The sequence below is a fragment of the Phyllopteryx taeniolatus genome, chromosome 3 (assembly GCF_024500385.1).
Source record: "Phyllopteryx taeniolatus isolate TA_2022b chromosome 3, UOR_Ptae_1.2, whole genome shotgun sequence".
In the NCBI taxonomy this organism is placed as follows: Eukaryota; Metazoa; Chordata; class Actinopteri; order Syngnathiformes; family Syngnathidae; genus Phyllopteryx; species Phyllopteryx taeniolatus.
The window spans coordinates 28,642,403-28,657,280 of record NC_084504.1 but is presented as its reverse complement, the minus strand read 5'-3'; the positions used below and the strand labels follow the sequence as shown (position 1 = coordinate 28,657,280).

At 44.3% G+C, this 14,878-nt stretch overlaps 1 protein-coding gene across 2 annotated transcripts; it reads left to right on the top strand.

Moving 5' to 3' along the window:
* Positions 1 to 566: 566 nt before the first annotated feature.
* ankrd34bb (ankyrin repeat domain 34Bb) lies at positions 567 to 10,897 on the top strand. Of its 2 annotated transcripts, XM_061768304.1 has the most exons (4): positions 567 to 708; positions 824 to 1,124; positions 7,804 to 8,076; positions 8,631 to 10,897. In XM_061768304.1, the coding sequence occupies exons 3-4, from the start codon at positions 7,874 to 7,876 to the stop codon at positions 10,093 to 10,095; spliced, it is 1,668 nt and encodes a 555-aa protein (XP_061624288.1). In that variant the 5' UTR covers positions 567 to 708; positions 824 to 1,124; positions 7,804 to 7,873; the 3' UTR covers positions 10,096 to 10,897. The 2 variants fall into 2 exon arrangements, with proteins under 2 accessions (XP_061624288.1, XP_061624287.1); XM_061768303.1 differs by having other exon boundaries at positions 567 to 1,124.
* The last annotated feature ends 3,981 nt before the right edge of the window (positions 10,898 to 14,878 follow it).

Here is a 14,878-nt window from a genome sequence, read left to right as displayed (position 1 = left end):
AGGGTGGCTTCCTCGATGTGCCAGCTCAGCAATTCCGTAAACCAGTTAGCTAACATGTATGTGATATGGTGTTCATTCACTAATGAGTTCGATAGACGCGCTATAGGCTTTAATTACTTGTGCTGGGATCACCAACAACAACACAGGTTATACTAACATAGCAACTCACAGGTTCTTACAGGTGTTTAGATACTAAAAAGAGAATCCCACCGCACCTCTCGTCACTAGCACTGCCCTTTTCTGTCTTCTCTTATCTTGTTCTCTTGGTTAGTTCTTGCATGTCCTCAAATAATAACACGATTTGACTGTTGTTATGTTACTTGTGTTCAAATATCTAGACTGTCTCACTATTGTTCTGCTGTGGTTCTCGCCCATAGTCCCCTTGTCTACTCTAACCCTCTGTCTGTCCCCTAAAACCATTTTCTGTCCGGCTGCATTTTCAATAAACATCAGAATAATAACAATAAGCAGAGGGAGTATTTCCAACTCCCCTGTTGCACAGGAAAACTGTTCCAGCACAAAGGCAATCCATCCATTGTCTGTCTCTCTTTATCCTCACAAGGTTTCACGGGCGTGCTGGAGCCTATCCCAGCTATCAAAGGGCAACCATTTTGCAACACCATGCAGGGGATTGAACCCCGATCCTCAGAACTGTGAGGCAGACGCTCTAACCAGTCGCCCACCGTGCCGGCTATGTATGTATTCAATGTAAGTGATTATTTTCATCATTAAACGAGTGACTTAAACCCTGTTTTTAAATGTGTTTTAAATATAGTAACAGTTATGAACTTTACTATGACGTATGAGGTGCCTTTTGTTATAGCTCACAATCGTCACTGCGACTAGCTGGAGGTGGAAAGAAGTGAGTCTTACCTGCGCACATGCCTTACTAAAGACCAAATTCCTTACTGCGTCTGTTCACAATGTGACGTGCTGCCACTGGCTGCACGCCTCCTGCGGCCACTCACATGTGACGTGTGTATTAGTCTTGGCTGCCTCCTATCACCAGTCTCTCTCCTGTGCTCGGTTCATTGCTCTCCCTGCTGGATTCGATACTGAAAACTACCTGACCCAGGGAAAAAGGAAACCTGCAGTTAGCACATTCAAGGGTGACATTCTTTAAGGTAGGTCTGAGGAGTATCACCACTGTGTGTCACATCTTTGTTGTCTTTATCCTTGCTAATGTTTATCAGTGATCACCTCATACAACTGTATCCACTTCTTCTGCGACAAATCATCAGTGTGGATGTTTGTCATCACATGAGAGGCAGCCACTTCATTTTACCTGCTTCACACTAGAACTATTGAAATATTGATGAAGCAACGGTATTTGTATTTCTTTGAAAGAGCCGTGACGAAAAAGTTAAGGAATGACATTTCGCTGCCGCCTCCCTCCATCATTAGGTATGCTGTGTGTTGGGGGTGGATGAAGGCCAGGCATGACCCCTCAATGGAGCATAGATGGGGGCTTGAATGTCATCCTCCACAAAAAAAAAAAAAAAAAAAAAAAAAAAAAGGCCACAGAAACAGGTTAAAAGCTGACTCTCATTACAGTCCTTCCAAATGCATCCTGACGGCATTCGATCAACCATTGAAAGGCTTGAAAGATTGTGTGTGTGTGTGTGTGTACTGTATATACACCATTACTGGCACCCTTTCATTTTTTGCATAACGTATAATATCTTCAGAAATAAATGGAAATGTACCAAATTTATATCATCAGGATGTTTTAATTGGAGGTCATAAGTAATTCAACAAAGAAAATAGTTTTTTTTTCAACTTAGATATTGTAGCCATCTATAAGCTTTTTGCATTTCTCAGGTGGCATTTTCTCCCACTCTTCCTTTGCAATTTGTTCAAACTCTTGAACATTTGGAGGGTTCTTTGCCCCAACGGCAGATTTCAGCTGCTCCCAAAGTGTTTCCATTGGTTGGAGATCAGGACTCCATCCATCCATCTTGGGTCGCGGGCATGCTGGAGCCTATCCCAGCTATCTTCGGCGGGAGAGGTGTGGTACACCCTGAACTAGTTGCCAGCCAATTCGCAGGACACATATAAACAAACAATCATTCACACTCACATTCACACCTACGGGCAATTTAGAGTCTTCAATCAACCTACCACGCGTTTTTGTTTCATCTGTCTGTAGAATATTATCATCTGTTCTTTTGTACCAAACAAACACAAACAAGTTCGATATAGAAAAGTGTTGTTTCATTTGATTCATTTTCTTCAGGAGCTATTCCACATTTAGTACTTAATCTTCATGGGTGCCAACAATGGTAAGCACGACTGTATGTGTACATATATATATATATATATATATATATATATATATATATATATATATATATATATATATATATATATATACAGCAACTGAAATAAGTATTTAATGCGTCAGCATTTTTCTCACTAAATATATTTCCAAACGTGCTATTGACATGAATATTTCACCAGACGTTGGGAACAACCCAAGTAATCCATACATACAAAGAAAGTAGGAAAAATAAGCGCAGAACTTTAGTTGTGTAATTATGTGAAATGACACAGGGAAAAAGTACTGAACACACCAACTGGTATTTATTTAATACTTTGTACAAAAGCCTTTGTTTGCAATGAGAGCTTCAAGACGCCTCCAATATGGAGAAACTAGTTGCATGCATTGCTCTGTTGTGATTTTGGCCCATTCCTCCACACAAGCAGTCTTCAAATCTTGAAGGTTCCGTGGGCTTCTTTTATGGACCTTGAGTTTCACTTCTTTCTATAGATTTTCAATTGGATTCAAGTCAAGTGATTGGATGGGCCATTCAAGCAGCTTTATTTTTTTTCTTTGAAACCAATTGAGAGTTTCCTTGGCAGTATGTTTTGGATCATTATCCTGCTGAAATGTCCACCCTTGTTTCATTTTCATCATCCTCGTAGATGGCAGCAGATTTTTGTCAAGAATGTCTCGGTACATTTGCCCATTCATCCTTCCTTCAATAATGTGAAGTTTACTAGTACCGTTTGCTGAAAAGCAGCCCCACACATCATGTTCCCACCTCTGAACTTCACTGTTGGTGTGGTGTTTTTAGGGTGATGTGCAGTGCCATTTCTCCTCCAAACGTGGTGTGCATTATGGCATCCAAACAGGTAAATTTTGCTCTCATCAGACCCGACTATTCTCTGGGTATTTAACTGGTTCCTGCAACTGTTGTTCAGCAAACTTTAAACGAGCTTTAACATGCTTTTTTCCCCCCCAGCAATGGGGTCTTTTGTGATGAGCGTGCATACAGGCCATGGCGGCGGAGTGCATTACTACTCACTGTTTTCCTTGTGACAACAGTACCTGCTAATTCCAGGTCTTTTTGAAGCTCTCCACAGGTGGTCCTTGGCTCTTGGACAACTCTTGTGATTATTCTTTGCACTCCTCTGTCAGAAATCTTTGAGGAGGACCTGATCGAGGCAAATTTATGGTGATATGATTGGCTTTCTATTTACGTATTATGGCCCCAACCGTGCTCACTGGAACATTCAAAAGCTTAGCTATGCACCTGTAACCAATGCCATCGTTATGTTTTGCAACAATTACTTCACGATGGTCTTGAGACAGCTCTTTGCTCTTACCCATCATGTGTCTTGACTCACACCTTGGCAATGAGACCTTTTTGTAGGCCATCAATTAGGACTAAACCAGCTGAAATTCATTTGCACTGAGAAGGGGCTAGATTGCGGTTTGATTATTGATAGATTTTAGGTGATGTCCTGGCTTTCCATGCCTTTTTGCACCTCCCTTTCTTCATGGGTTCAATACTTTTTCCTTGTCTCATTTCACATTTTTACACGCAACTTAATTTCTGAGCTTCTTTGTTCTGCTTTCTTTGTATGTATGGATTACTTGGGTTGTTCCCAACATCTGGCGAAATTTTCAGGTCAATAGAACCTTCGGAAGTACATTTAGTAAGAAAAATGGTGAAGTGTTAAATACCTATTTCAGCCGCTGTGTGTGTACACACACACACACATGCGCGCGGAGTACCAGCAGCTCTACTCTGCGCACCTCCCGTGACTCATTTCGGCCGCTTGTATCTGGGATCTTGTTCTTTCGGTCATAACCCACAGCTCGTGACCAGAGGTGAGGGTAGGAACGTAGATCGACCGGTAAATTGAGAGCTTCGCCTTTCAGCTTAGCTCCCTCTTCACCACAACGGATGGATACAAAGTCCGCATCACTGCCGACGCAGCACCGATCCGCCTGTCGATCTCCCGTTCCATTCTTCCTTCACTCGTGACCAAGACCCCAAGATACTTGAAGTCCTCCACTTGGGGGAGGATCTCATCCTAGACCTGGAGAGGGCACTCCACCCTTTTCCGAGTGAGGACCACGGTCTCAGATTTGGGGGTGCTGATTTTCATTCTCACTACTTCACATTCGGCTGTGAACCGCTCCAGTGAGATTTGAAGACCATGGCTTGATGAAGCCAACAGAACCACATCATCTGGAAAAAGCAGTGATGCAATACTGAGGCCACCAAACCGGACTCCTTGTACACCTCGGCTGCGCCTTGAAATTCTGTTAATAAAAGTTATGAACAGAATCGGTGACAAAGGGCAGCCTTGGCGCAGTCCAACCCTCACTGGAAACAAATCCGACAGCAGTGGTCCAGCAGTGCTGACCAAACTCTGACTCCGGTCGTACAGGGACCGAACAGCCCATATCAGGGGGTTTGGAAAAGGGCAGGACAGGACAGGATGTGGGAGATAAGCAAGGCAGTGCTACTGACGAGTGATGCGGTGGGATTCTTTTTTAGTGGCTAAACACCTGTAAGAACCTGTGAGTTATGTTGGTATAACCTTTGTTGTTATTAGTGGTCCCAGCACAACCAATTAAAGCCTACAGCGTGTTTAAAGACTGAATGAATACCATATCACATGCTTGTTAGTCAACTGGTGTATGGAGTTGCTGAGCCGGCACATTGAGGAAGGGTGGGCCCTCCACCCACAAGGGGGGCCAAGCCAGCAAGCCCGTACAGCAGGGGATCCATCCAGGGGGACGCCACCCACACCCCAGGACCTATGGAGGTCCCCAGCCCAACCGAAGCGCCCCGACCAGTCCCAAAGCAAGGGGCACGGGCACCGGACCACCCAAGACCCCGTACCCCAACCCAGCGCCCCCCACCGCCGCCACCACCCCTGGAAAGCATGGGGGCCCCAGCCACCAACAGGGCCTAACACAGGAGCCAGCCGCCACCCAAAAACGATCATAGCCCGACAAAAGAGAACCCATGTTAAGCACCCGTCATGAGTAAGGATAGGCGAGGGCGGCAAGAGAGGAGAGAGAAAGGCGGGGCGCCGGGAGGGGGGGGGGGGGGGGGCGCAGGCCCCAGCAGTCAAGCCAAGAGAAATATGAATACCCACTACCCACCCTATCACTATGGTTACCCCGACTGGCAACCATTATCCCTGTCCGGTAATCGTGTGGTGGGGTGTAGTGCATTAAAATTGGAGAGACTGGAAGGGATGAGGCGAGACGGTCACAGGGCAATGATGACCCGTAACCGTCACTCCCACCCATGCCAACCAGCTCCCCAAAGGATGTGCGAATGTATGTGGTGCATTAAAAATCTACGGGGGAAAGGCGTGGTAGGGCAGAGAGCAGGCCAGAGTACCAGGATACCTGGCCGAGTGTCCTCCCAAGCCCAACACTGCCCTCCCCCCACAGAGTGGTGTATGATGAATTAAAACTGGACGGCAGGGCAGAGAAGGAGGGGCGAACAGACCGGAAACCAGCACAGATGTGCCCGGCACCCGCCCCAACATGTCTTGTGCCAGTCCCCCAGTGGACCCTGAATGAGATGTGATTGTGCCCAATGTGCGAAATATGTAGTGTGAGTACTAAAAATGTGCAGTGTGTGTGAAGTAAGAGGCTCGACTCCTGCGGGCCCGGCCCGACCGAAAGACCACAGAGAAAAGAGGGGAAGCCCCTCCCCACCCTACAACTAATTCCCACCCGCCCAAACCGACCATCGCCTGGCGACCAGAACGGGGCCCAGGAGGCGGGCCCGTACAAAGCAGGAGACGCTGACACCCTACCATCAGCCCCAAGTCAGCCGGGGACCCCACACAGCCACTGGGGAGAGGAGCGACGACCACGGCAAAGTTCCCCGGGTAGAGGGAATAGGAGGAGAAAGGCCTGGGACGCAGTAGCAAGCCCCCACCCGGAGACCAGGACGAGACCCCAGGGATGGCGACTGGCCCCGGGACTGACACCCCCCAGGAGAGCAACATGAACACAACCAGACCCAAGAGGAGGAGTAGGAAACAGACCCAGCATCTCCAGAGGCCCACATCGCAGATCCAGAAGGGTAGTGCATGCAAGTGACCCTATGGCGTGCACAGGGGTCAAAAATGAAAAGATATGATTTGGTTACATTACATTTACATTACATTACATTTCTGAAGAAGGCAATGTTATTGTAACATTATCCACAGTTTAAGGATTTAAACTTCTTCCACATACTACTACAAGAAGCCTGAGTACCACTAGGGGTTCTCGTACCACACTTTGAGAATCACTGGTCTCTACATTTTTGATTCGTTATAAATCTTTGCGCCTGCACTAACATTTGAGCCATTTATATCAGTGCAGCGAGGTTGATCATCAGAACAGCTCATATAGTTATCCTGGTTTCTTCAAAGTTTGTTGATAGAGAGTATTAAATATTGTTCAAAGCTCCATTAACTGTTTCATTGTTAACTCTGGGCTGGACTTGGCTTGGTTTGGCTGAGGGTTGCCCTGTACCACATAAAATCGTGACCAATCAAATGCTTGCCAGCCACATAAACAATAACATACAGCATCTTTTTTACATAGTTAAAAAGAAAACAGACAACATTGTCGGTGAAAACCCACAGTGGTCACAGAAAGAACTTGACTAACAAAAGTAAAAATTTAAATTAACCGGTGAACATCAGACATTGCTTTTGAATTGTTGTACAACACAATTATATTAAAAAACGAATTAATGAAAGATGATGGTAATGTCAAACTTGTAATCAATCAGTTGGCCTATTTAAAGGGTGACAAGTAATCCCTCTGCTGTTTGGTGACATGGTGTGTACCACACTCAACATGGTCCAGAGGAAGCATAGGAGAGAAGATTGTCTCAGAAGATTAGAACAAAAATTATAGACGAGCATGTTAAAGATCAAGGCGATAAGGCCATCTCTAAGCAGCTCGATATTCCTGTGACGACAGTTTGCATAGTTTATTATTCAGAAATTTAGAAGTTTAACTTCTCAGCCTACATTGCGTGTGTACAATCAATTAAGGAACCAATCAGTTCATGTTTTAGGTTGGGGTAAATTCCAGATTATGGTAATTGGAAGCAAGGAGGCGGCACGGTGGCCGACTGGTTAGAGCGTCAGCCTCACAGTTCTGAGGACCCGGGTTCAATCCCCGGCCCCGCCTGTGTGGAGTTTGCATGTTCTCCCCGTGCCTGCGTGGGTTTTCTCCGGGTACTCCGGTTTCCTCCCACATCCCAAAAACATGCATGAATTGGAGACTCTAAATTGCCCGTAGGCATGACTGTGAGTGCGAATGGTTGTTTGTTCCTATGTGCCCTGCGATTGGCTGGCAACCAGTTCAGGGTGTACCCCGCCTCCTGCCCGATGACAGCTGGGATAGGCTCCAGCACGCCCGCGACCCTAGTGAGGAGAAGCGGCTCAGAAAATGGATGGATGGATGGAAGCAAGGAGTAGGGGGTATCACTTAAGAGTGCCAATGCAATTACAACAACCTTAACTCTTCTTTTTTTGCAGGCGCCACCTGTGGATGAGTGAGTGAGCCCCTAATTCAAGATGCTGACTGTTAGTTTTAGGCAGCAGTACAATGGATGAGTCAACAGAGATACAAACAGATGGCAATTCTCTGCTAAAGGCTGTCTATCTGAGTCGTCTGCGTCTGACTCGGCTGCTTCTGGAGGGAGGGGCCTATGTAAACGAGAGCAATGAACATGGCGAGACACCTCTGATGGTGGCTTGCATGACACGTCACTCAGATACACAGAGTGTGCCCAAACACAAAATGGTCCAGTAAGTACCATTTACCGCTAAAAGCCCAATTCTATGAGCAGCAGTCAAAAAGTAATGAGCCCAATTTGATTTGACCTACTAATAATCTTTCTCTTTTTCACTAAACACTTTCAAAGGGTTGCAAAATGCGTTTGGGGAAGCTGCAATAGGCTATAGCACAGTCAAAACATGGTGTCCAGGATCCAAGACGAAGAACAAGAGCCTGCTTTCAGTGACCTTCAGCTTGTGAAGTCATCAGTTCCTTTGGCTGGACAACAATAACCCATCCCCCATACTCACCCAATCAGATTTTCACCATTTTGGTGATGAACAAGTTAAGCAAGCTCTAAAAAACGTAGCCTACTTAATTTTACGAGGCTGGCATATGTGCCCTTGTTCATTGATGGACAGTCAGTGTTGAGAAAAAGGGAGATTATATTGAAAAGTAGTGTGTATTTTGCCTTTCTATTGCAATAAATAAAGCTAGAGGATAATTGGGCTCAATTTTTGACTGCCCCTCATAAATGCATCCATATTTGTATTAGGTTTCTAGCAGTTGTCTTTGAATACGACAGGTATCTCCTGGAAAATGGTGCAGATCCAAACATTCAAGACAAGAGCGGGAAAACTGCCTTGATGCATGCGTGCCTTGGACAGGATGGAACTGAAGTCCTCTCCCTTCTGCTGAGTAGTGGTGCTGATCCAACTCTGGAGGACCACTCTGGCTTGTCAGCACTAGTTTACGCTGTTAATTCAGGTAACAGGGAAATCCTCAAGATCCTCATGGATGCTTGTAAAGCCAAGGGAAAGGAAGTCATCATCATCACCATCAACAAGCAACCATCTGGCCATCAGACAACAAAGCAGTACCTAAATGTTCCTCCACCCCCTGACCTTGAGGAGCATCTGTATTGCACGCCAACCTGCTCGTCTCCATTTGACATCCAGCGACGAGTTCCCCCACAGAGTTCCTCAGCAAGTGCCTCTCCAAAGCCTGGTATTCCCCCTCTTGGCCTGAGAAATACTAAGTTTCCTGGTTTATGGGTTAGCTTTGATACATCTCAACCAGACTCACCTATTAAACACCCTAGTCCAATAAATGTTCCTAATGTGGACAAGCGGCTTAATCTCCAGAGATTACACTCGTGGCAGTGGGTCAAAAGTCCACACCTACTTCATCAGAAGAGCCAGACTTCCTTGCTGACAGAGGAGCAAGTAGAATCTCCACCGGAGTTCGTCTCACCTTTCAGAGGCGTCAACTTCCATTGTCGGCCTCCAGCTGTTTCGCGCCACCATAGCGTGGACATGAAAGATGCGCCCCTGAAAGCACTGGACATGCAGAATGACAACAGAGGGGAAAGTGGAAGAGGCTTTGCTCGAAAGATGTCATTTGACAGTGCTGCAAGTGCACAGCATTCCTCTTCTCACCCTAACTTGCATCAAGAAAACAATCTCCCGTTTCCCTACGAATCCAGTCCTGCCGGTGGAGACACATCGGACAGTCTTCGACAGTTAAATATTTCCAGTCTTCAAAACGTTATTCATCGACGTAACATTGGCGTTGATCATTACAGTTCAGACTCTCAGTTACCACAGTTTGGCAGCAAAGACAAAAGATTAAAATGTCTGACAAAAGGATCAGACAGGCCCAAGCTGACAAACAGCAGGTCCTCCACTCTGTCGGGCTCCAGAGATTCTCTAGATAGTTCTATCCAGAGACGAGCGACTGTTGGACTAGAACGAAGAGGCTCAGGGCCCCTTCTCCAGGATCATATCTCCTCCACTCGACCAGGATATCTCCCCCCTCTGAACCGGCATGCTCCCGTTCCAGATATTGGGGTCAACGCCATCACTCTGTGTCCACTGACTGCAAGTAGCAAAACATTCAATATTGTTTTTAAAGGGTCTAAGCCTGTTCTGCCCTGTGCACCTATTCTCCCAAGAGACATGATAACCAGTAAAACGCTGTCGAGACGCCACTCCATGCAGAGCGAGCAGATTAAGCAGCTGTCCAACTTTGAAGAAAAGTTGGACCACTGAAGTCATTTCTTTGTTTGTTTGTACAATGGCTCTTATTTTTTCCCCTTTTCTCTCAGTAGCAGTATTCCTTGTTTTTCACCCATACAAAGCTCTATGGTTTGCCTTTTAGTCTGCAGAGACAAAAGCCAATCTCAAACGGACCTTAACATACAGCGGCTGAAATAAGTATTTAACACGTCACTATTTTTATCATAAAATATATAAGGTGCTATTGACATGAGATTTTCACCAGATTTCGGGAACAACCCATGTAATCCACACATACAAAGAAAGTAGAACAAATAAGATCAGAAATTAAGGTGCGTGTAAATGTGAAATGACAAGGGAAAAGTATTGAACACATGAAGAAAGGGAGGTGCATGGAAAGCCAAGACAACACCTAAAATCTATCAATAATCAAGCAGCAATCAAGCCCCTTGTCAGTGCAAATAAATATTAGCTGGTTCAGTCCTAATTGATGGCCTACAAAAAGTCTAATTGCCAAGGTGTGAGTCAAGACACATCTCATGATGGGTAAGAGCAAAGAGCTGTCTCAAGACCAACGCAAATTAATTGTTGCAAAACATAACGATGGCATTGGTTACTAGCGCTTAGCTAAGCTTCTTAATGTTCCACTGAGCACGGTTGGGGCCATAATACGCAAGTGGAAAGCCAATCATACCACCATAAATTTGCCTCAATCAGGTGCTCCTCGCAAGATTTCTGACAGAAATGTATGTATGGGTTACTTGGGTTGTTCCCAACATCTGGTGAAATTTTCATGTCAATAGCAGCTTAGGAATTATATATAGTGAGAAAAATGGTGACGTGTTAAATACTTATTTCAGCCTTTGTACAACCCCAATTCCAATGAAGTTGTAACATTGTGTTAAACAAATAAAAACAGAAGACAGTGATTTGCAAATCATGTTCAACCTGTATTCAAATGAATACACTACAAAGACAAGACATTCAATGTTCAAACTGATGAACTTGATTGTTTTTAGCAAATAATCATGAACTTAGAATTTTATAGCTGCAACACGTTCCAAAAAAGCTGGGACAGGGTCACGTTTACCACTGGGTTACATCACCTTTTCTTTTAACAACATTCAATAAACGTTTGGGAACTAAGGACACTAATTGTTGAAGCTTTGTAGGTGGAATTCTCTCCCATTCTTGCTCGATGTACAGCTTCAGCCTCCGTTGTCGTATTTTACGCTTCATAATGAGCCATACATTTTCAATGGGAGACAGGTCTGGACTTCAGGCAGGCTTAGTCTAGTACCCGCACTCTTTTACTACGAAGCCACGCTGTTGTAACACGTGCAGAATGTTGTTTGGCATTGTCTTGCTCAAATAAGCAGGGGGGTCCGTGAAAAAGACGTTGCTTGGCTGGCAGCACATGTTTCTCCAAAACCTGTATGTACCTTTCAGCATTAATGGTGCCTTCACAGATGTGTAAGTTAACCATGCCATTGGCACTAACACATCCCCATACCATCACAGATGCTGGCTTTTGAACTTTGTGTCCATAACAGTCCGGATGGTTCTTTTCCTCTTTGGCCCGGAGGACACGGCATCCACAATTTCCAAAAACAATTTGAAATGTGGACCCTTCGGACCACAGAACACTTTTCCACTTTGCCTCAGTCCATCTTAGATCAGCTCGGGCCCAGAGAAGCCGGCGGCGTTTCTGGGTGTTATTGATAAATGGCTTTTGCTTAGCATAGTAGAGTGATGATATTATGGACCGTAGATGATGAAATCCCTAAATTCCTTGCAATTGTACGTTGAGGAACATTGTCCTTAAACTGTTCGACTATTTTCTCACGCACTTGTTCACAAAGAGGTGAACCTAGTCCCATCTTTGCTTGTGAATGACTGAGCAATTCAGGGAAGCTCCTTTTCTACCCAATCATGGCACCCACCTGTTCCCAATTAGCCTGTTCACCTGCGGGATGTTCCAAACAGGTGTTTGATGAGCATTCCTCAACTTTCTCAATCTTTTTTGCCACCTGTCCCATCTTTTTTGGAACGTGTTGCAGCCATAAAATTCTATTATTTGCTAAAAACAATAAAGTTTATCAGTTTGAACATTAAATATCTTGTCTCTGTGGTGTATTCAATTAAATATAGTTTGAACATGACTTGAAAATCATTGTATTCTGTTTTTATTTATGTTTAACACAACGTCCCAACTTCATTGGAATTGGGGTTGTATATTAAGTACTATTGTTTCACTAATTAAAGTAATTGGACACACCTGGACAACAAAACACACCTAAGTCACATGCTAAAATACTTTTAATTACATAAAAAATGGGTGGGATCAAACAAAAGGTGCTATTTTCCTCGCATCTGAGCCAGGTGTAAATGTATGGAATTAACATCCAGAGTCGAACCCTGTGTGTGCGTGATTATTATTATTATTATTTTTTTTACCTGCTAAAAGGCGAGACTGAGAGAAAAAAAACTGATAGAGCCTGCGAGAAGAGAATCACAAAAGAAGAATGCAAACCTTTGGTGATGTCAATCAGTCACAGTTTTTGCAACAAAATATTAAGTCAATTTCAATATTTTTACACACCTAAAAAAAAAAAAACACAACAAAAATAAAAATTGTTAAATGAATGCCTTTTGTGCAAGCAGAATATTTGTAACAGCTCTTGTAATGGATAACATTATATTGTACAAGTGGTCATAATGTCGTGGCTGGTCAGTGTATTGTAATATATATTACGATTGTTATTATTAGGGATCATTATTATTTGCTTTTTAATGATCAACCTCCAAAAACCCCTATGAGGAAAGAAACAAATGGATCTAGGTTTCCCTTGTCCCTGTTCGACCGGAGTCAGAGTTTGGTCCGCATAGCCGGCAGTAAGTCGGACTCGTTTCTGGTGAGGGTGGGACTCCGCCAAGGTAGCCCTTTTTCACCGATTCTGTTCATAACTTTTATGGATGTGGATGGATGGTGTAGAGGGAGTCTGGTTTGGTGACTTCAGTATTGCATCTCTGCTTTTTGCAGATAATGCGGCTCTGTTGGCTTCATCAAGCCGTGATCTCCAACTCTCACTAGCGCAGTTCGCAGCCGAGTGTGAAGCGGCTGGGATGAGAATCAGCACCTCCAAATCTGAGACCATGGTCCTCAGTCGGAAAAGGGTGGCGTGCCCTCTCCGGGTCGGGGATGAGATCATGCCCCAAGTGGAGGAGTTCAAGTATCTTGGGGTCTTGTTCACGAGTGAGGGAAGAATGGAACGGGAGATCGACAGGCGGATCAGTGCAGCGTCTGCAGTGATGCGGACTTTGTATCAATCCGTTGTGGTAAAGAAGGAGCTAAGCCGGAAGGCGAAGCTCTCAATTTACTGGTCGATCTACGTTCCTACCATCACCTATGGTCAGGAGCTGTAGGCCGTGACCGAAAGAACAAGATACCGCATACAAGCGGCCGAAATGAGTTTCCTCCGCAGGGTGTCCGGGCTCTCCCTTAGAGAGAGGGTGAGAAGCTCGGTCATCTGGGAGGATCTCAGATAGTGCCGCTGCTCCTCCACATCAAGAGGAGCCAGATGAGGTGGCTGGGGCATCTGATTCGGATGCCTCCCAGACGAGGTGTTCCGGGGACGACCCAGGACACGCTGGAGAGACTACGTCCTTCGGCTGGCCTGGGAACGCCTTGGGATCCGCCCGGAAGAGCTGGATGAAGTGGCTGGGGAGAGGCAAGTCTGGGCGTCCCTGCTAAAGCTACTGCCCCCGCGACCCGACCTCGGATAAGCGGTAGAAAAGGGATGGATGGATGATCAACCTCATAATTATTTATTGAGGAAGATGTAAAATTATTATTATTATTTTTTTTTAAGTTTTAGTGGTTGAATGTTATGGTTGATTAATTTCTGACTTCTCAGGGAATCCCACTCAAATCTGGCATCAAAAGTTGAATTCAGTTTGAGATTGATGAACAATTAACACGTATTAGTAGTAGCTATAAACAAGTTTTAAAAAGATTTCCAAAATATTTATGTTCTTGTTTTTATGACAGGTGGTCGAATACATTCATTAAACACAATATGGATATGTACGTTTACCAAATTATTGTGTGAGTAACATGAGATTTTTATATAACAACGTTGGTATAAAAGCTTTTCCAGGGAACATATTTAAACATTTAGCATTTGATCTTCATGTATTTTATACAACTCTGGCAAAAAAAAAAAAAAAGTATTTTTAACACTTTCTGAATTTGTATTCCACAGTACTTTGCTGTATTTCAAAGGGGAATGCATTTGATCGGCATAAATAAATGTTATCAACCCAACGGTCCATATGGAATCTGTAATGTCCTGATTGCTTCAAATCTATTGTGGTGGCCAATGCATTAATGTATGTAATGTGATGAATGTATTTTAAAATTTCAGTATAATGTTCAAGCTCACAAGGGGGTCTCCAACTCTCCTCCATTCATGGATTCTCCACCAGTGCATTTCAACGATTCACAACACAAGTTATGGGTTTTACTGTTTCAAAACAAAGTCATACGTTCTAGCATTAATAATGTGATGGAATACTGTAGTTTGGAAATGAATGTTGAAGGTTGCGTGCAAGTGTTGCCACTAGCAACCTGGTTTCCTTTTGAGCATACAGAACTTGGGTGCGAGTTTACAAATTGGCAATTTGGATAAAAGGCTCTCTAACCTGTGTTGGATTCCACTTAATTAGCTCAGTTATGAAAAACTAATTCACCTTAAGTTGAGGTATTATTTTATTTAAAAAAAAATCAAACAAGACACAAATCATCTATTTGTAG

Bases quoted from the DNA above. Each gene is read 5' to 3' on its own strand.
- ankrd34bb (XM_061768304.1), top strand. From the start codon at position 7,874: ATGGATGAGTCAACAGAGATACAAACAGATGGCAATTCTCTGCTAAAG. The intron at 8,077-8,630 runs GTAAGTACCATT...TGAATACGACAG, and splicing joins CCCAAACACAAAATGGTCCA to GTATCTCCTGGAAAATGGTG.